This window comes from Camelus dromedarius, chromosome 25 (assembly GCF_036321535.1).
Source record: "Camelus dromedarius isolate mCamDro1 chromosome 25, mCamDro1.pat, whole genome shotgun sequence".
NCBI classification, from domain to species: Eukaryota; Metazoa; Chordata; class Mammalia; order Artiodactyla; family Camelidae; genus Camelus; species Camelus dromedarius.
Genome location: NC_087460.1, coordinates 16,923,532 through 16,945,747, shown reverse-complemented (window position 1 = coordinate 16,945,747; position 22,216 = coordinate 16,923,532). Strand labels below are relative to the sequence as shown.

Sequence of the window (22,216 nt, the reverse complement as noted above, 5' to 3'; positions counted from 1 at the left end):
ATAAAAGCAGGAAGACTTTCTACTTTATCCTCACCTATGTTTTGTAGAGTCCTAGTAGGGAATTCTTTTGTGATTTAGTGCTAACCCAAGACTTTAATGTTGAGACTCTAACTTCATTTGATTATTTATCAACGTCTTGATCTATTAGCAAACATGTCTTGGAGGTTTTTAGAACAGTGGTAAACATGTATAAATCAGTACATATCTTTAAAAAGATACAGTAACAGCAAACATTTACTTTACTTAACTGGCTACTGATAAACAAAGCCGTCATTTTGAAGAAGGCCAACAAAATTGCTGCCTAAAGTATAATTAGGTTTTGTAACCAATATCAATTTCAAGCAATAGATAGGTTCCAGTGAATTTTACTGAAGGCAAAACCACTTTCTGATCAATAAATTCTCCCATCATAGAAACAGAGACAAATTCCCAAGGAGAAATCCCCAAGAAATTGAGGTGAAACTGCTGGACTGGGGAAGGGGTTAAGCTCACCGTGCTGCGGTTTCTGAGATGTGAGAAAAGGGTGATGGTGGCTGGAATGTAGGAGAGCCAGTGTGGACAGTGAGGAGCAGGTGGGATAAGGCGTGACTGAGGGTCCCCGGTGGCTTTCTCTGGCTTTTAGAATGGATGTTTCTGGTTTTCTCCGTGGCTCAGAAGGACCCAGCTCTCCCACGTCCTCTCTGGCTTTCTCCTCACTCCCTGCCCTCGCGCTGCAAGGGCCACCTCTTGTTTACAGAGCTTACAAGTCTGGGTTCCACCACCCCATGGCCTTCGCCCTTGCTGTCCCCACTGCCTCGATGGCTTCTCTCCCCACAATTGCCTCCTCCTGATCATTTCCATCATTTCATCATTTTCACCATTTCCATCCTAGGTCAAAGGTCACCTCTTTGGCGTTTACCGCATCCAGAGTTGCCACCTTTCCCCCACCCTCTGTTAGTTTCATTTCACTTACCAACGTGTAAAACGATCACGTTTATCTCCTCGCTGGGATGTAACCTCCGTCAGAGCTTACCTGTCCTGTTCAGTGCCACATCCCTCGTCTCTCAGACAGTGCCTGGAATGGCTTTCCAGAAATACCTTTGGGACGAATGAATCTGATCAATATATCGATTAATCACAGATTTATCACGTTATCGTTTGATAGCTTTTTTTAAAAAATCATTTGATAGCTTTTTTAAAGGCAAAAAGTGGTACAAAATTTTACTGTTATTTTAAAGAGAAGATTTAATAGATCGTGGTGGTAATGTGTACAAAACAGAAATCACCTCAGTTCACCTGGGATCTTCATGTAACAGTACAGAGCTCGTCCTTCGTGAGCAAAACGTCAGAGGGTCATTTTTGTTTCTATAATTATGCCAAATTCATAGGTTATGACTTTTAGTATTAGAAGAAGCTCCTCTGTTACCTGGTGAAATCCTTAGTTACCATGTCATAAAAAATGGTTATTGTAACTAGCTTTATTTTTATTTTTCTACCGTAAAGGAATGTAAGCATCGGTATTAAAAAGTATTTCTAGGCACATAATTTTCCTTTACAATTTAAATTTGGTATATGCTAATGTATTTTCATTTCTTTCCTCCCAAAATCCTGCTTATTGAAGAATTATTGGCTTGCTGTTCTTTTGAAAATAATTTTTAGCGAGTTTTCTGATATGAATAAATCAGTCAACGTTGCCGACCCTAACAGAACGTGCTATTATTTCTAAGCTGTGCGGCAGTGCATTCTGACAGTCTTTCTTCTTTGCAGGAATATATTGCTAAGAATTTCTGTGTCATGCAGTCCCAGATTGGCTATGATATTTTGGCAGAAGATACCATCACAGCTTTGTTGCACAACAACAGAAAACTACTAGAGAAACACATCACAGCAAAAGAAATAGAAACATTTGTTAGTTTGCTCAGGAGAAACCGCGAGCCAAGGTTGGAAGTGGTTCTTGCAGCGTTTTTTTTCTTGTGGGAATTGCGACGTTTTGCTTTATTTTTAGAACTTTTTTTTTTTTAAAAGTTAGGATTCTTTCATGGACAAGCGATGTTGGGCATATGGCTGTAATAATTACATATCATAAAGGGTTCTTAACTTAGAGGAGAGCAAAACCCTTTATAAACGGATTTAAATGTAGTGGTTTTTCTCTCTGATAGCTTAGGTTTTTCTAGTACTCTGTCAGTTTTCAAAATATATTCATGTACGTTGTTTTGTTTAAATCCTCGCACATTCTCGTGAACTGCACTGCTCGTGTAATATTATCCACGTTTAGAGATGAGAAAACAGAAGCCTGGAGGCTGACTTGCCCAAGAATACCTCAGTAGTCAGGGATACAAGGGGAGGTAAATGAACGGTTTCTGACTCCAGATCACGTTCCCTTTCTCTGGCATCATGCTGCCTGATCTGGGAGAAATGAAGGCAGAAGAGTCAAGCAGATGGACAAAGCTTTCTTAACTCACACAGCAAATAAGCGTTAGAAGGTAGTACAGGGCCTTGGACTTGACCAGGCCGTAGTCACTCGGGGTCAGCGTGTGCTGTACGTCTGTTTTACTCAGTACGACATTGGCTTTGATCTGCCTCTGTTTTGCTATTCAGTTCTGGGGTGGTCTCCGTTTAGGATAGATACATGATTTTCCAAACACAACAAGTCACAGCGCTGTGGTATGAACATCAGAAATAAATAGAAGCAAATGAGTGATTTTCGAAAACAAGATTTGGACTAAACACAAATCGTTGGATGTTTTATTTGTTTCTAATGATGCAGCAGATAAGCAACACATTAGAAAAATGTTGTATGGAAGTTAGATGAAGAATATGTCTAAAAAGCTACTTTCATTATATCCCAGAGTATATTTGAGGGGTTTTGGAGGATGCTTTTATAAGATGCTGTTTATTAATGTTCCATTTAATGTTTCCTCCCGTCAGATTTTTGGATTATTTATCGGATCTGTGTGTGTCTAATACCACCGCGATCCCTGTAACTCAAGAACTCATCTGCAAATTTATGTTGAGCCCAGGCAACGCTGACATTCTCATTCAAACCAAGTAAGCCCAGACGATGGAGACACCTTTTTTTTTTTTTTTTTCTGTTCATTCCTTGTAAGCATTACAGTTACTGATCATGCTTGCCAGTGAGCTGGTTCTTAGTTTTATGTGTGTGTGATTTATTTCAAGGTTGGTCTCAATGCAGGGAGACAGCCCCATGGAGAGCACCATCCTGTCAGATGACATTGACGACGAGGAGGTCTGGCTCTACTGGATTGACAGCAACAAGGAGCCTCACGGCAAAGCTATCAGGCATCTTGCTCAAGAGGCCAAGGAAGGCACCAAAGCTGATTTAGAAGTTCTTACCTATTACAGGTGCAGTATTGTGGAGAATCGTAATCCTAAGTCTCACACATTCGTTGAGAGATGACTCCCTGAAACCTGAAGCCCATTATCTATGAAGAAGAAATTTAAGAAGTTGTGTCAGAACTAGGGTGGCTGAAATATTCAGTGTTATTGAAATTATTTGCAGTAAACATGCACATTTGTGTTTTCCACGTATTGCATTTGCAGTTTTCTGCTTTTTCCACTGGTTTGGAATTGCTGCGCGGCAAAGGGTTGTTTCCTCTTACTGCCTAGGGTGGGTGCAGGTGAGAGACACGTTGGGACCAAGGTAATCCAGTTGCATGGGAGGTGGAACTGGGGCTGGGGACTCTGCTACAGCTGTCGAGGTGGCTTCAGAGAAAGTTAACAAGTAGTTATGCGAATATTGCTTGTAATCACAAGCAATTATGTGAAGACCTAGGGCTTCAGAGAAACACGTCTGTGGTTGTGAAGGTCAGCGGTGGCACATGGCAGCGAAGTAACTGGTCAGCAGATTGGGAGCAAGAAGCTAGCTGGTGTTTTCAAGTCTAAGGCATGGACACCCAAGGCAGAAGCCCTCGGGCCAGGCAGGACCCACATGACAGGAATCTTTAGAAAAGCAGAGAATTCTTTGTGTTCCCACAAGGTTTTTACAGCTACAGCCGCAAAGCCAATGGCCACTTCTTGATCTCAGGGGCTGATGAATCCAGGGGTACTGATGTCATTTGGATTGATCATGTTTGGTTTGGGAACCGAGGGGGTCTCTACTTGGAGTGCAGATTCCAGAGCCTGGAGCGGAGTGAGACTGGGCAAGGCAGAGAGAGATGGCTTTAGGTGAGCTCTTGTCCATAGCCTTCAGGCTTCGTGTATTTGTAATCCTAGGAAGCCGAGAACCGAGAGCCTAATGACACTCTCCACAAGACACATGTTGCTGGAACAAGTAAGAGAAGTTGCAGCTGAATGAGCATAGAGATGACTCCATCTGTGTGTTGTCATCTGCTCACTTAAGCCAGTACCCAAAGGGTTGACTACAGCATCACATACATTCGGAAATACTGGTGTCATAAAAGTAGATGCTGACTGATACCACAATATTTACAGCCTTTATCCAGAAAAGACAAATAATGTAACGTGTTTAATATTGTTAAGGTACCAGCTGAACCTCTTCGCAAGGATGTGCTTGGATCGCCAGTATCTGGCCATAAACCAGATTTCTGTGCAGCTCTCCGTTGATTTGATCCTGCGGTGCATGTCAGACGAGAGCCTGCCCTTTGACCTCCGAGCATCTTTTTGTCGCCTCATGCTCCACATGCATGTTGACCGGGACCCCCAGGAGTCCGTGGTCCCTGTTCGCTATGCCAGGCTCTGGACGGAAATCCCCACAAAGATCACGATTCATGAGTACGTTTGAAAAAATTTCTCGAGGACTTCAAATTCGGCAGACGAACTCAAAATTAAATGTCTTCAATTCTGAAGTGAAATATAAGGAAAGGCATTGCTGTGTTCAAACTCGGGTTGTTAATCTTCCAAATGCAAATAAGATCCTATTTTTGGAAAGTAAAATGATAACTCTTGAAAATAGAAATGTTATTCTGAAAACCAATCAACAGAAATCATATTAATGATGGGGTAACAATTTGTTAAGCCTTTAATATTATGGTGGACTCTGATTTAAGTTCTTTACATATATTAACTCATTTCAAAACAGCTGCACTTTACAGATGAGGACACAGCACCTAGAAAGGTTAATTAATTTACCCAAGCTTGGAAGTCAGGAGGTTAAAGTATATGTGTTTTCCTATTTTTAAGTGATTACAATCAATTTAACTTGCTTTAAACTCTTTCTGTCTTCCCAGATATGATTCAATAACAGACTCTTCCAGAAACGATATGAAGAGGAAATTTGCACTGACCATGGAATTTGTTGAAGAATACTTGAAAGAGGTTGTAAATCAGCCTTTTCCGTTCGGAGATAAAGAAAAAAACAAACTGACATTTGAGGTAATTTTTACAATTAATTCATGCGGTTATTCAATTTTCCCCTGTCTAAAATTAGATACATTGAACACCAAAGATTTTTTTCTTAAGACTATTTAGGATGTTTTGGTAATTAGGTAGTTAAGTTCACGGAGGTGTGATTCCTTGTGCCATTTTTTAAAAGATACATTTAATGCTTTAATTATACCACAAAATATTTGATTTCTAATTATCTGTTACTTTTTTCTTTGATTTTTTTTAAAAAAGTTTCATTTATCTGTGTATACTTTATTGCATTTAATAAACAAAGACAATTTGGTATATGTGTCGTATGTTCAGATACATTTTTTTCATCTCGATGAAGGGATGCTTTTAGTCTCATTAAACTGAATTGAAATACCTCCAGTTACAATATCATTTGGGGGATATAGTGACTAAACTAAAGGGAAGATGCCATTGTATGATATCTGGTGTTTAGGTACCTACTGGTGTGTCACAGATTACACGCCAATTTAGCAGCCCAAGGCAACAAGCATTTATTATCTCATGGTTTCTGTGGGTCAGGAATCTGGGGGGGCTTATTTGTTCGGGGATTCGGGGCCAGGATCTCTCATGAGGCTGGAATCAGACTATTGATTGAGGTGGCAGTCATCGGGAGCTAGATAGTCTGCTTCTGCTTCTGAGCTCACTTGCGTGGCTGTTGGTGGCTTTACTTCCTTGCTCCCTAGACGTCTCGTCCCCCTGCCACGTGGGCCTTTCCACTGGCTGCTGCATGTCCTTATGGTATGGTGCCCGGCTTCCCCCAGAGCAACCATTTGAGAGGGAGAGAGAGCCCAAGATGGAAGTTGCAATCTTCTATAACCCAGTCTTAGAAGTACCATGCCATCACTTCTGCTATGTCCTGTTGGTGACACAGACCAATCCTGGGGCACTGCAGAAGGAGACCCTACATTGGGGGTCATCTTGGAAGCTGGTTCTCTCTCCTAGTATGTCCTGTGTATCCTAGAAGACCACAAAGTGACATGGAGAACATATATTTATAGACAAATTTCATGGATAATATCCATTTATTATTCATTAATGTAACTACTTGTTAAGTGGTATCCTACTGACTTAAATTTAAGTTAGTACTTAAATAAGAGGTAAATCATTCTAGTGAAAACCTCTGTTAACTACTATGTTACAACTAAAGTCTTGTCTTCTTGCTTCCTCGCTGGCTGTTAACCAGACATCTCATCTTCTCGTCACTGGGCCTTTGATGGGGTTGATAAACTGGTCTTATTTGGATTTAGTTCTAAACTTGAATCAATCAGTATTCAGTTGCTTTGGCAGGGATTTCAATTCCTACGTATTGAAGAATGAAATGCCTGCATTAACTTAGATAATAAAAAGTCAGTGTTTATTTCAGTTCCTAATGTTTTTCTTTTCCATCCTCTCGCCCCTCCCCCTTTTAAAATTAAGGTGGTCCACTTGGCTCGGAATCTCATATACTTTGGATTTTACAGCTTCAGTGAATTATTAAGGCTAACGAGAACACTTCTGGCTATCCTGGATATCGTGCAGGTCCCCATGTCATCGTATTTTGAAAGATTAAGCAAATTTCAGGATGGAGGTAAGAACTTTTGAGAACAGTTAAATCTTTTTGGTATTACTTTGAGGTGAGATTAAAAAAAAAAACCAAATCTATAGAGAAGTGGTTGTTAATATGTTCCTGCTAACATGTGTGTGCTAATGAGAAGTAATCCTATGATAGGACTGAGTGACCATAGGCTGGATTTATAAACATGCTTCTCTGTTTTTTAATGAAAAGCTGTGAAAGACAACTTCATAAGATCAAGGAATTCCATCTTGAGCAGCTAACGTGATGGTCAGTCCACTAGTGAAAATATTATGTATTACAAAATGAAAACGTCTTAATATTTGTGATCACCATGGTATATGTCATGTGCTGGCTGTGCTTCCTAGCAGGGCTTAGAAAAATGCAAATAACAGGCACACTCAGGGTCACGCGGGAGAAGCAGTTGGTGCAAAGCTAGCACAGGAGATGGTATTGGAAAGTGGACAAGAGAATGGGCTTTTGAGTCAGAGTGCCTATATTCACATCCTGCCTTTACCATTTATTAGCTTAGGCAAGGCAGTTATCTTCTCTTAAGAGTTCCTTTTCTCATCTAAGATATGATGATGATGGTAATAGTATTTTCTTCACAGTTTCCGTATGAGAGTTAAGTGAATATCTACAACATATTCAAAGCACTTTTAACAGTGCCGGTCTCATAACTCAATAAAAATTTTTGTTGGAAGATGATTGTCTTAGGTTGGATGCCCTGAAAATACCCTGTGGTATCGAATTGTTTGCAGAATGTGTACGGAAGTGTGCATTTAGGATATGCATCTGTAAGGAAGTGAGAAAGGTAGGATGGGGCGGGCAGAGAAGCTGACCCATGGTGCAGGTGCAGCTGAGATCTTCGCTGATCCTTTAGAGAGTTCTGGAGCTGGGATGGCCCTTCAGAGTTGCCACGAATTAAGGCAAGGGGCCTGAGCTTTGTATCTTTGCAGTAGCCAGTTTTGACTACTGGCTTCATCATTGACAGTTTATGGAGCCTTGGGTAAGGCAGGTTCCCTTCCCTTGGCCAGGGGTCACTCTTAGTGAGAAGGCAGCAGCAACTGAGGAAGTAGATGCCTCACTTCTGAAGAGGTGATATGTGTGGAGTACAGTGTATCTACTACAGTATCCACTACAGGATTGAAAAAGGAAAGCCAGAAGTCTAATTTCAGACATAAGGAGGGAATTTCTGGCTAAGAATGATAACAAAAAGGTAGCTGAGATAATTCATTGTTGCTGCTCTAAATCTCAGTTCCCTCTGCCTCTTCCAAAAATCCATACAGAGCAATAAGAAGCAAATTAACCCCCACAAACCTCTCACCTTGAGCAGAACTAGAAGACAGAGGACAGTACAAACTTCAGTTATTCTAAGTGGAAAAGTAACATTAGTGGTGCTGTCTCGCAAGTTCCCTCTGCTAGCCTTTCTGGACAGTTAGTGGGTTCTGGAAAAGCCATGTGGAAGAGACAAGAAGAGACTGTGTGAAAACCACCACTTAGAGAAGGAGAATCCAGGTAGGTAAGAGTGCGGAGTAAAGAGGATGGAACTTGAAAGTACCCAGGTGGTAGTCGTGGGGAGGCAGTGCTTCGAGGGGTGAACAAGGTTAGAAGCAGGGAAGAGGCACCTTTTGGCGTCTTGCTGGTGGAGAGAAAAAGAAGCAAGGTGGGGAAATCTAGACTACCACGAGATAAAGGAAAACAAATAAAAAAGAAAATATAGCTCCTCCTCCACTGCCCCCCAACAAAAGCCAAACTTTAAAGAAACTGCACTTCACAACTCGAACAGGAGAGGGTGCTCTTGAACTAAAGATCATGTAAACCAGCTCCTATTGTCCCCTTGTCCATGAAAGGCAGAGCTGTAATCAGTCTTTATCCAGATGAAAGGATACAATACAAGATCAAAACAGAAGGGAGGATCACAGCATTTCAACTGATGTGAATTTTTATCTGAAAAGCAACCACGGAAGAGAAGAAAATTGTAACATGATACTCCAAGCGGAATTAAGTATCTTCAGATACGAAAACATGAACACATGAAAAAACACCTTGAATCATACATCCAAGAACTAAGGTTAGAGATGGACCCAAAAAATCAGTAAGGAATGAAATGAAAGTTGATTGGACTCAAGAAATAAATAGACTGAAATGGTGAACTTTATTATTATTTTTAGAAATAACAGACTAAATTACAGGCTATCAAAGGGAGAATAGATTTGAATGAAAGTGTAGTAAACACCCCTGAAGGGAGGCAGGAGAACAATGATGAGAATGGGAAGGATTTAAATAAACAAGTAAAAAAAGTCAGAGAGAAAGTAGCTGAAATGGAAGAGAGGCAAAGAAGAGTCATCGTATGAATAATTGGAGTCCCTGAAAACAAAGCAGTGAAACAAAAAGAAGGAAAACAAAGCAGTGGAACAGAATGGAGATTTAAAACTCCAATCCAAGAAAACATTCTAGAAATAAAAAATAACCTGAATTCTACCTGGTGAAGTTGTGCAGAATGGTAATCTTCAAGACTTAAGACACAGCCTAATGAAACAATTATATATGGATACATAATACATAGCGATATATATTCAGAGAGAGTATTGAAGGGGACAGGGAGGAACTATGGAAGCAAGTGGAGGAAAAAGGAAAGGAAAGATGCTTCCTGGCATGATGCTTTTACAATATCCAGTTTCCTTTACATCAAACCACCCTTTAAAAGTTGGAAATTGATCTTAACTTTTGGTCTTGGTGCTTATAATCTGCTTTCAGCATTTTTACCCCAAAGAGAAGTATTTTATTCCCTTGAAAATTTGCTAGTATCTTGTACGTACGCTCCGCTGTCCTATGCATGTCTGCCCTCTGAGACGCATTTTTTTTTTAACTCTTTTCAGTATTTTATAATTCTCATGTTTTCTCATGAGCTCCATTCACCTCTGGTTACCTTAATCATTCTTTCAGTTATCTGAGAACCATTAATCAAATTATCCAATAAGAAATTATTGAACAACTGTTGCATGCCAGACACTATTCTTTTTTTTTTTTTTTAACAATATAACATTTTTTATTGATTTATAATCATTTTACAATGTTGTGATGCCAGACACTATTCTAGTCACTGGGATAAGTGATGAACAACATTACGTCCTTAGCCACAGGGAGGACAGACAATAAATAAATAAATAGGCAGACTCCCTCCCCTCCCCCTATTGGGGGAGATAGTCATAATAAGCAAATGAATGACAGTGTTACATCGGATAATGCTATGGAGGAAAGTCAAGTAGGACAATATGGAGTGTGATGGAGTAAGGGAGGGGCAGTGATTTTTAGCTGGAGTGGATGGGGCCACCTCTCTGACACCTGAGCTGAGACCTGCGTGCATCGAGGAAGACAGCCCCGGGGCAGAATAAGCTTGACATGAGTGAGGAGCAGCCGGAAGGCCATTCTGGCCCAGGAAGAGTGAGGGAAGGGAGCACAGTAGGAGAGAAGGTCAGAGAAGCCCAGACCATGGAGACTTGCAGGCCTTTGACTTTGAACTTTTTATATATGTGTATATCTATTTTTTAATTGAAGTACAGTTCACAATGTTGTGTCAGTTTCTGGTGTACAGCACAATGCTTCAGTCATACATGATATATTCGTTTCATATTGTTTTTCACCGTAAGTTACTGCAAGATATTCAATATAGATCCCTGTGCTCTACAGTATGAACTTGTTGTTTATCGGATTTTGTGAGAATCCTCTCATATTTTGAAGCGAGAGGCCCTCTGCCAGAGTGCAGTTAGGTGTTCTGTGCGATTCAGTGGGTCTGCAGATGTAATTCTTGGTGTATCTGTGGGAAAGGGCAAGCTGTGAAGTCTCTCTACTCCACCATCTTGGCACCTCCCTGAATTTGAATTGTATCCTGTGTTTGACGGGCAGCTTCAGAGGGATTTGAGAAGGGACTGATAGGATTTGATCATGTTGACTGGACAGTAGAGAGCATCTGTGTGGACACAAGGGCTAGAAAGACCACAGCAGCGAGGCTGATGCAGAACTGGATGGTGGTGTTGGACTGTGTAATAGTGGTAGAGGTGGTGAGAAGTGGATGGATTTGGAATGGTTCAGTCCTGACTGATCGGACTTGGGTGTGGAATGGAAGGAAAGGAGAGTCAAAGATTATTCCTGGGTTTTGAAAGCCCTTGTTTATTGGGATGAGAAAGATTGGTGGATCCGCGGGGTTGGAGGGACAATCGACTTCTCTTTGGGCACATCAGGTTTGAAATGCCTATTGGTCACGTGAGGTGGGGGACATTATGACAGCTGGATATGTGAGTGAACTTAGGGTGTTGTCAGGGTGGGAAATATGAATGTGAGAATGAGTACGTGGGAGACTTTCAAGGTTACCAGACTGAATGCGATCACCAAAGCAGTGATTGTTGATTGGAAAGAAATGATGTCTAAAGATGGAATCCTGGAAGCTCCAATATTGAACTATGAGATAGGGGAGGAGCCAGCAAAAGAGACTGGAACAGAATGGAGTGCTTGTGAGTAAAGAGGAAAACCATGAGAACAGGATGCCCTGGAGGCCAAATGAAAAGTAATTTTAATCATTTGTTGGCTTAGATAAATAAATATGCTTCCTCGGTAGCTAATATTCACTGAGTGCTTGATGTGTTTAGTGGTTTTACGTGGATTCCCTTCCATGTAGTATGGCCTGTGCTTAACCCTGACACTCAGTTTTACTCCATTAGTGAAATATGAAACACCATAATTCTATTCCAGTATTAAAAGTAGTACATGACAGGTGTCATCAGCCAATTTAAATTTTCTAAGAAACTTTTTGCTGTGTGGATAGAAGATACCTAGATGTGTTCTGCATGAACCGTCCCTTCCATTGGAGACCAGTATGGCGTGGAGAGTGGTGGCTCTTCATTTGGGGAAGTGCATTTTCCTAATTTGTTGCAAGGGTTTGTGGACTTTGGTTAGATTTTTGGAATCTGGAAGAATATTTTCATCCCCCTATTTGGTAGTAAATATCCTTGAAATCTGTTATTCTGGTTCTTGGTGTATTGAAATTAATTTCCATTTAAGGATTAGAGTCTTAAGGTCTCTTCTCTTTGCAAATGAGAGGATAAACTATTTCTTTCATGCATTGCTATTATTGGGTATGTAATATAAACTGTGAGAAAATATAGTTTGTTGTTAAGCACGATTTGATGACAATTGTAATTATACTACACATGGTACCCTTGAGAGAAGTTGTTATGGTGGGCTTTCTTTGTTTCTCTCAACTCTGAAAGTCCTTCTCAAGGCATCTTTTTTGCTTTTACTGATGTTAAACATGTGTCTAATGTCATCATCTTGCGTACATTTGGAAGGACAATGCTTGCGTACATTTGGAAGGACCAATCTAAATCTGATTCAGATTTCTTTGGAGCATATTTATACTCGCAAGACAAAAAAAGGGTATGATACTTTTTGTCAGTATTGCCTTGAGGTACATTCGAAAAAGCACGTGGCTTTATTTGCATTCTATAATATAGAAAAGAATGTACCTCACAGGGCTACATCATTCACTCATAAAAATTGCCAATAGGCAAATGTAATTGGATTGTGCATGGATTCCACACTGTGCTATAAAAAGTTTCCTTTTCAAGTGCCAATATAGAAAAGCATCTTCAGGGGGTTGAATTAACTTACCTGACGCTGCTAAGAATTAAAGTGCAAGAAATTAATTCTTTGTATTCTTTGCACCACTTGGTTATTTATTAGTCCAATGAGCTAATATTTAAGAAAAACTGTTATTGAGGGCAGAATTTTGGTTCATAATTTTTTTTTTAAATTTAACACTTCTGTAGGACATCAATCAGAGACCTTCTTTAAACTAGGAAAACAAAATACAGAATTTAATATAAAATTTTTTACAAAGAACAAAATAAAATCAGGGCAAGGCAACATCATAGATGTGAAGTACAGAGAAGGACCCGATATCACCTACTTAGTGTTACTGACACAGATTCATCGTCTCCAGCTAGTCCTGAAGAATTGTCGGACAAATACAAATTTGGGGGTAGTCTGTAGAACAATTGCTTTGAACTTTTCAAAGATGTCAGTGTCACGAAAGATAAAGAAAGTTTGAGAAACTGTTCCAGGATACAGGAGATTAAAGAGACATGACAACTAAATACAGTATATGGTTTTGGATTGGGAAAATTATTATCTACAGAAGACATTATTGGCACAATTGGTAAAACTGGAATAGGGATTGTATATTCGGTTGTAGCATTGCACCAGAATTCCTGAATTTTATAGCTGGACTGGACTGTGGTTATGTAAGAGCATGTACTTGTTTTTAGCAAATACTTGCTGAAGAATTGAGAGTTAAATGGTCATGGTGTCTGGAGCTAACCCTCAAATAGTGCAGGAAAGATTTTGTGTGTGTGTGTGTGTGTGTGTGTATGTAGAGAGAGAATGTGGCAAAATTTGTGAATCTGGTAAATGTGGGCAGAGGGTATTATGAGAGTTCTTTGTACTATTCTCGCAACTCTTCCCATAAACTTGAAAGTATTTCACGACAGAAAAGTTAATGGCTTAAATAATTAGCCAAATAGGAAAATGATTTGTTATACCTAAGATGATTTCCAACTTACAGCATTATCTTGCAACGCTTCTAGGAGGCATGTTATTATAGCTGAGTTCTATTAGGCTGTAAATTCCTTAAAAAGTCCAATTAGACCCTATAAATTCTTAGCAAAAGAAGCAAGAGAGAGCACATTTCTGGAATCTCCAAATGTGGAGACAGGAATTGTCAGGCCTGGGAAAAATTCCTGTGGTACAGGGTGAGACAGAGGTTGATGCCAGAGAGGAAATCCCAGATTATGGGAAGTACCTGGGGAAAAACGACTTGTTATTGTCAAGGACAAGTCAGGGAGTCACGGCAGTGTTGCCATTACAGAATCCGGCGTAGCATCATCTTGGCTCATTTATCTTCAAACAGTTTGGGTTCTGTTTTCTTATTTTAGTCAAACTTTAGTTTTAATTGGAAGTCATTTGCAAAGCACAATTTTTGAAAAATAGGAGGTAATTTTAAAAGCATCGTTGCTAGACAAATTAGCTCTTTCCAGTAAGTGATAACAGTTTTCTTGTCTCATACTATGTCTGGAAAATTGTGTGCAGTAGAACTATGTCTTTTATTTTTTTTTATCCTTCTGATCTGCTTCCCGCTTATGAGTTTTACTCCAGCGCAGTTGGGGTTAGACATTCGGAGAAGTGTGTTTGCTCGTCGTTTGGCAGGTCAGACCCAGGGGAGCAGAAAAAGAAGCATGTGGAGAAGGTAAAGGCTTATGGTTCCTGGAGTTCCAGTCCGTGCCGGCCTCGATGGCGCCTGTTTTAAGTAGGCTGTGCACACAGCATTCATGTGTTTTTTTCTGGGAAACCCTGTAGGTTTAGACGTTAGCGATGAGTCTTTGAGGTGATGGGGATGGCTGGCTTGGAAAGTGGCAGTTACAGAAGTTTTCGTCTTCTGGGTCCTTGGTTACAGCACAGCCCCCCTCCTGTCCCTGGGGGTTGTCCTCATCCTAGAGCGAGCTGGGGGTCTGAGACCTGCTCCCAGGCCGTGACTGCTCCCAGTGGCTTTTAGTTGGCACGCTCAGCAGAAATTGCTAAGCTCAGAAACAGCTTCTCATTTTTTTGCCCTAGAGGTGGTCCATTCAGAAAAATTTCCAGGCATTCTCACATGGAGGCACAGGGAGCTGACACTGCCCTGGCCTTTCCTAGTGAGATGGAAGATTCTGATCTTCAGAACTATCAGCCATCAACCCTTCATTGGCAATGTCCTCACTTCAGAAAAGAAATACTGTTTTCAAACAAATGTATGCACTCCCAGCAGGCTATGTTGTTCAGTCAATTTGCTTTGCCTAATACGTATCATTTACTCTCAGCGATTTAAAATGCACAAGCACCGTTCAGTGTAATTGATCTTTTGGGTTGAAGGATTATGTCAGGCAGTGCTCTTCTTTGCCCTGTACAGAAGTTAAAAGCAAATGCATACACCAGCTGATAACTGGGTATTTTCAATAGACTTGTGAAAGTTTATTTTATTTAAGAAATTATGCGCTCTTCTTCATGTTTGCAGAAGGATATACAATCCAAGAGTTGATACTACTACAGGCAGACCTCCTTTTATTGCACTTTGCTTTATTGTGCTTCACAGATTTTGTGTTTTTTAAAACTGAAGGTTTGTGGCATCCCTGAGGCTAGCAAGTCTATCAGAGCCATTTTTCCAACAGCATTTGCTCACTTTGTGTCTCTGTGTCACATTTTGGTAATTCTCACAATATTTTAAACTTTTTCATTATTAATATATTTGTCACGGTGATCTGTGATCTTTGATGTTGCTATTGTCATTGTTTTGGGGCACCACTAGCCACACCCACATAAGCTGGCTGACTTAATAAATATTATGTGTATTCTGACTGCTCCGCCAACCTGCCATTCCCCCACCTTTCCCCCTTTCCTTGGGGCCCTCTATTCCCTGAGACATAATGGTATAGAAATTAGGCCAATGAATAACCCTACAGTGGCCTCTGTGTACAAGTGATAGGAAGAATTGCACGTCTCTCACTTTAAATCAAAAGCTAGAAGTGATTAAGCTCAGTGAGGAAGGCGTGTCAAAAGCCAAGACGGACCGAAAGCTGGGCCTCTTAAGCCAGTTACCAAGCAGTGAATGCAAAGGAAAAGTTCTCGAAGGAAATTAAAAGTGCTACTCCAGTGAACCCACGAAAGATGAGAAAGGGGAACAGCCTTATCGCTGATACGGAGAAAGTGGTAGTGGTCTGGACGGAAGATCAACCCAGCCACAATGCCTCCAGAGCGAGGTATTAACTCTGTTCAGTTCCATGAAGGCTGAGAGAGGTGAGGAAGCTCCAGAAGAAACGATTGAAGCTAGCAGAGGCTGGTTCACAAGGTTGAAAGAAAGAAGCCGTCTCCATCACATCAAAATGCAAGGTGAAGCAGCAGGCGATGATGTGGAAGCTTTGGCAAGTTATCCAGAAGATCCAGCTCAGATAATTCGTGAAGGTGGCTACACCAAACAACAGATTTTCAGTGTAGATCAAACAGTCTTCTATTGGAAGAAGATGCCATCTAGGACTTTCATAGCTGGAGAGGAGAAGTCAATGCCTGGCTTCAAAGCTTCGAAGGACGGGCTGACTCTCTTATTAGGGGCTAATGTAGCTGGTGACTTGAAGTTGAAGTCAGTGCTCATTTACCATCCTGACAATCCTTGGGCCCTGAAGAATTATGCAAAATCTAGTTTGCCTGTGCTCTACTGGAACAACAAAGCCCATATGACAGTACTTCTGTTTACAACGTGGTTTAGTGAATATTTTAAGCCAACTATTTAAACCACTGCTCAGAAAAAGATTTCTTTCAAAATATCACTGCTCTTTGACAACGCACCTGGTCACCCCAGAGCTCTGTTGGAGGTGTACAGTGAGATTCATGTTGTTTTCATGCCTGCTAACACGACATCCACTCTGCAGCACATGGATCAAGGAGTCATTTTGACTTTCAAGTCTTATTGAGAAATACATCTTGTAAGGCTGTAGTTGCCATAGATGGTGCGTCTCCTGATGGATCTGGGCAAAGTAAATTGAAAACCTTCTGTAAAGCCTTCTGATTGTAGACGCTGCTCAGAACATTTGTGATTCATGAGAAGAGATCAAAATACCAACATTAACAGGAGTTTGGAAGAAGTTGATTCCAGAATCCTCCTGGATGACTTTGAGAGGGGTTCAAGACTTCAGTGGAGGAAGTAACTGCAGATGTGGTATAAATAGCAAGAGAATTAGGAGTGGAGCCTGAGGATGTCACTGAATTGCTGCGAATGGATGAGGAATTGTTTCTCTTGGATGAGCAAAGAAAACGGTTTCTTGAACTGGAATCTACTGTCGAAGATGCTGTGAAGATTGTTGAAATGACAACAAAGGATTTAGAATATTCCATAAACTGAGTTGGTAAGGCAGTGGCAGGGTTTGAGAGGATCAACTCCAAATTTGAAACAAGTTCTGCTGTGGTTAAAATGCTGTCAAACAGCTACAGAAGAATTGTTCACGATAGGAAGTCAATCAATGCAGCAAACTTCATTGTTGTCTTATTTTAAGAAATTGCCACAGCCACCCAGTCTTCAGCAACCACCACCCTGATCAGTCAGCAGCCGTCAACATCAAAGCGAAGCCCTCCACAGCAAAAACGATTGCAATTCAATGAAGGTTCAGATGATAGTTGATATTTTTTAGCAATAGAATACATTTTTAGTTAAGGTATATACATTGTGTTTTTAGACATAATGCTATTGCACACTTAATAGACTAAAGCAGGGTGTAAATAAAAAGTTTTGTATACACTGGGAAGCCAACAGAATTCATGTGACTTGCTTCATTTTGATACTCAGTTGGTTGTGGTGGTCTGGAATGGGACCTGCCATATCTCTGAGGTGTGTCTGTACGAATCATTAGTTAAGATCACTTATTGCAGGTGTCTGGGTATGTTTTGTTCTGTCAGAAAGTTGTTTACATACTTGGGGCTAATGTGAATCCTTCTTACACGTTCTTCTAATAAGCAACACAGCACGTTACCTCCGGATGGTGAGACTATTGCCTCCATTTGAACAGAGCAGAGACACAGTCTGGAAATGGTTCAGGTCTAATTTGTTATTTAGTTATCCTGTCAAGATCCTTTCATTTACCTGTTTGTTGTTTGAATGGAATTGGGGTTCAAATTTAAACCTCCAAAATGGAGCAAAAAAGAAAGTCTAACCATTGAGTAAAACTTGGGCCAGTTAGGGTGTCTAGGCCACCACTGTCGTTTCTTTTCACAATTATTCCCCCACCCTTGAACTCACCACAGTTTGAAAAGACAACAGATCAGAAAGCTACCAAGAGACCAAACAAGAGCTGAATAGTTTCTTTTGATCATCTATCATTTCGCTTTTTTCACAGCTCCAAATTCTTGGGAGTTTCCATAATCAAACCTTGAAATGTGGGCTTGTTCCCAGTCAGTAACCAGATAATCTCTTTTTCTGGCATATATGTGATAATATTGAAGAATGGAAATCACCAAAAAAAAAAATCATTGGAGAATTCCATTTAATTTTAGGATTTCCTTTCCATTGAGGTTTCAAGTGTTTTACCTTTAAAAAAATTTTTTTTTTTTTTTAGATGGAGTTACTGGGGATTGAACCCAAGGCCTCGTGCATGCCAAGCATGCACTCTTCCATTGATCTACTTACCCTCCCCGCACTGTAAGGTTTCAGGGTTGGAGCTGAAGTGCCTTTAGTCTTAGAGAGTAAGATATAGGTGACCGCACCAGCCTGAAATTATCCTCTTGCCCTACAAGGATACGAGCTGCATTGGGAGACTCATGGAGCCCTGTGGGCCCATCCCAGGGTAGGGAAGACATAAGGAGGCGGGAGTGAGAGGCACTCTAGATGTATGAATGCCTCGTAGAGATTGCCCCAGGAGATTGGGAGAAGAGGGTAAGGGCACTTGAACTCCCCATCTAGTGGCAAAGAACCAGCTGCTGCTTCAGTTTAACTTTTTTTTTTTTTTACCTCGGCTGGGACTTCACATGATCCACCTTAAAATGCTTTTTCTGGCAGCATAGTTGCTGTTAAAAGGGAGAAGGGAAATGGAGACGGGAGGTGGGGCTGAAACATTTTTTTAATGGTGTTATACGGGTGGGAAAGGAAGAAACTATTTGCAGCAAAAAATCTGCCAGCAAATAGTTTCTTCCTTTGTAAAATTAAGAGGTTAGTCTAAATGTGATCTTTGTGGTCTCTTTCGGTTTGAAACTGTGATTCTTTGACGATTTGTATGTCATTCTCATTTGCTCACTAAAAGGTGTTCTTTTTCATGTGTATTGCAAAACACTCCTTTTAGCAAATACCCATGAAGCGTGTCTTCTGGTTAAGAGCTGTGATTGCCCTTTGTAAAGACACCAGCTAGAATGCCTTGAAACCAAGAGTCCATAGTTCACGTAAAATATTGAGTGTGTCACACAAAAAAACAAGCAAGAAAGACATACCTGGGTGCAAGGGGAGACTCCAAGGAGGTGTATGTATACATGGAAGTGACAGATGAGAAAGAACGGAAATGAGGTTTAGTACAAAGACCATAACCGAAGTCCAGGCAGCTTCATTTTAAGGACCTTCTCCAGTGTTACTGTTAATGTTTCATCGGGCTGAGCTCTTTCCAGGTCTGGACAAAGGACTCAAGTTCGGAGCAGAGCTCACAGTCCTCTGAAGCGTTAGCCAAGTTGACCTGCAGGGGGAAGAGGCCACAATTACCAGTCGTCATTTGAACGTCTCTCTTATGGATTTCTGGATTTAACTTTTCCCACCCCCGTTCTGCCTCTTGAGATGGTCTTTCTATTTATTTTTATATACTTATTTATTTATTGACGTATAGTCAGTTACAATATGTCAATTTCTGGAGTATAGCATAATATTTCAATCGTACGTAGACATACATATCTTCGTTTTCATATTCTTTTCCAGCAGAGATTACAACAAGGTGCTGAATGCTCCTTTTAGATGGCTTTGCCCCATTATACCTGTCCTCCCTCTCTCTGCTTCCAGCCTGTCCCTTGCCATCAGGCAGTTCTGTCTCATCCATTCTGGGTCTCGTTCCTCACACCTGCCTGCTTCCCATATGTTTCTCCCTTCTGCCTCCAGCTTCTCTCTGTCCACATCATATGCTTCTAGTAAAGGAAACTGTAGACTCAGAGAAGAGGCCGGGGCATGTGTGCAGTCCTGTCCGTGGTGATGGGTCTCTCTTGTCCTCTGTGCTTGTGCACTGTGTCAGCTGAGCGTGTTCTTCTAATGCCTTGATTCTTCCACCGACAGCTACCTCCCTGGATCTTTGCAGTTCCTTTCTGTAGGTTGTGTTCCCTGGGAGCAGACTCTGGACAGAGATGAGCTTGCAGGAGGTTTATCAGGGAGAGCCTGAGAGGATCAACGTCGGTGGAATAGAAGGGAGATAGGCAGGATTGGGCCAAGGAAGAAATTGAGTTGTGATGCAATCTTAGCGGGAGCTTCTGGGAAGTCTGAAGTTGGGATGTCCTTTCAGAGTTGTCTCCCATTGAAGTGGGGGAGCTGTGTCTTTATGCCCCTGTGGGCTGTCCTGGAATGGGGTGTGGTCTTGCTTGAAACAATTCTCTCCTGAGTAGCCAATCCCCACAGAGCTGACTTATGAGGGCTGTCTGCCACGTAGCCCTCCTTCTGCTCAGGCAATAGTCCTTCGTTCTTGAAAGGAAATCCGGGCAGGACCATCACAGCACCCACCACAGGTGTCTTCCAGAAAAGTACCATGACTGGGAAAACTGTAGGTCAGGATTAAGATCGCATAGGAGATACAGATTAGGAAGAAAAATAAAAGTGATGGGATCTTATCAGAAACAGAGATTTTTGGGAGGCAAATAAAAACAACATTAAGACATTTAAATGCACAACAAAGTTCTAGAGACAAAAAAATTTTTTTTTTTTTCAAAAGGCTGCCTACTTCCAAATGCCCCAGAATCACAGGCATCAGAAACCTGCTCTGCGCAGCAAGTGTTTCCTGGCATCCTCGTCTTCAGATAAGAAGGACGATTTCTCTGACATTCTGCCATTTTCTGAGTCTGGTTCTTTGTGCTATGCTGACTGCACTTCTGAGTCCTTTCTGGCTTATAGGATACTGTCTTTTACACTTTTATTGTATATTTTTTTTCTGCTTAAGCTTTTGTAAGTTTTAGAAAAAAAATGCCTGTAACTGTCAGGTTTCCTCTTCGTTATCAGTGGTGCCCGAGAGGGCTGGTTTTTTTCTTGCTGAGTTTAATTTTGTCTCTGTATTATCAAGAGGGTCCCAAGCACAGGATCTACACCAGATCATATCCCTTTAAAAAAATCAAACACATTTATAAAAATAGGCAGAGAGTAACTGTGTAATGTGGCTGCTTCACACAGTTTCTACCACGGGCCAGGCCACACATTTGGCAAAGGGTTACTATGAAAGGGTAATCTATTATTTATGTATTAAAAGGTATCTATTATTTATATTTAACACCTAGCACACCTCTAGATCTTGCATATTTTTATCCCTAATCCTTGTCACAGTCCAGCAAGTTAGGTAGTTTGGTCACTTTTGGCCCAGGAAATAGGGTCTTAGAGAGGTTAAATACTTTGCCTGAGATTCTACAGCGTGTAGCTTGCTGGACCAAATTTTGAATTCAGGTTTCTTTTCCTTTTTCTCTCCTTTTTCACAGAAGCCCACAGCCCCGCAGTGACTGTCCTTTCTACTGTTACGCTGCTGTCTTGTACAGATGGCTTCTTCACCTGCAGGGACCCTGCTTTCTACTTTTTCCAAGTTCCCCAAGAAAGTTTAGTACAGAACAGTAGGTGTTTACCAAGGAGTTTTGATTTAGCTTGAGGTGATTTCACAGCCCAGATCAAAAAAAAATTTTTAAACCAAGAATCTCGCCTTCAGGAACCGTTGTTTGGCTTGTCTCAGAAACAGTTTCAGTGACAGGCCTTAAAAATGTTACCACTTAAATATCTTGAAGTTGAATGTTCCGCTTTACTCCCTGCTGGTCTCCCCTGACTGTCTTTGGTTCTTTCTTCACATTCCCACGTGCGGATCCTTCCGACTGCCGTGCTCTCTACCCCTTACTAGGTCTTGTCACCTCTAGAGAATAATAACCAGTTCCCTAAGCTGGTGCCCACAGGTCTTCATAATCTGCATTCGATGTCTCTAGTTCTGTCTCTTGCTGTTTCCTCAGTAAGACTAAACAATTTTATCCTTAGGGCACCTTTTTATGAGCTACTTCTGTATTTCGTGCATACTTTCATAACTCACTTATCATCAGGATGGATGGATGTGACATGCCTTATATAGATACGCATGCATTTGAAGGACATATTTAGAGACGCTAAAATTCCAAATACATGTTTGCGCCTTTTTTTTTTTGATTTTGTAATTATTTTTTATGCCCTTTTTCCTAGGAGACTTACAAAAGACTCCAAGACTCTTAGAATTACTACCAGGTAATTCAATAATAAGGATTCAAATGTGTTGAGTAAGAGAACCAAAGTAGGTGGAAAAATTATGAGAAAAGATTCTGTTTCTGGTTCTATAGCTGACTTGTTCCATGCCTAATGTATTATTATATGCATGCTTGGCTTTCAGAAATATCTGTTGAGTGACATGCATTAGATGAATGTATGTAATTTGCATGTTTTCTATAAATATGTATGTATTTGAAATAGTTTCTAGACCATGACATTTTAGATTTATGATTGTCTTTTTT

At 40.8% G+C, this 22,216-nt stretch overlaps 1 protein-coding gene across 2 annotated transcripts in view; it reads left to right on the top strand.

The window, feature by feature from the left end:
- ITPR2 (inositol 1,4,5-trisphosphate receptor type 2) overlaps positions 1–22,216 on the top strand; it is a 419,018-nt gene that overhangs the window by 128,458 nt on the left and 268,344 nt on the right. For both annotated transcript variants that reach the window (XM_031443910.2, XM_064479133.1), the window contains exons 16-21: positions 1,747–1,919; positions 2,908–3,027; positions 3,157–3,342; positions 4,480–4,731; positions 5,187–5,331; positions 6,769–6,919. In XM_031443910.2, coding sequence (XP_031299770.1) covers positions 1,747–1,919; positions 2,908–3,027; positions 3,157–3,342; positions 4,480–4,731; positions 5,187–5,331; positions 6,769–6,919 — 1,027 coding nt within the window. The remainder of the gene's footprint in view (positions 1–1,746; positions 1,920–2,907; positions 3,028–3,156; positions 3,343–4,479; positions 4,732–5,186; positions 5,332–6,768; positions 6,920–22,216) is intronic.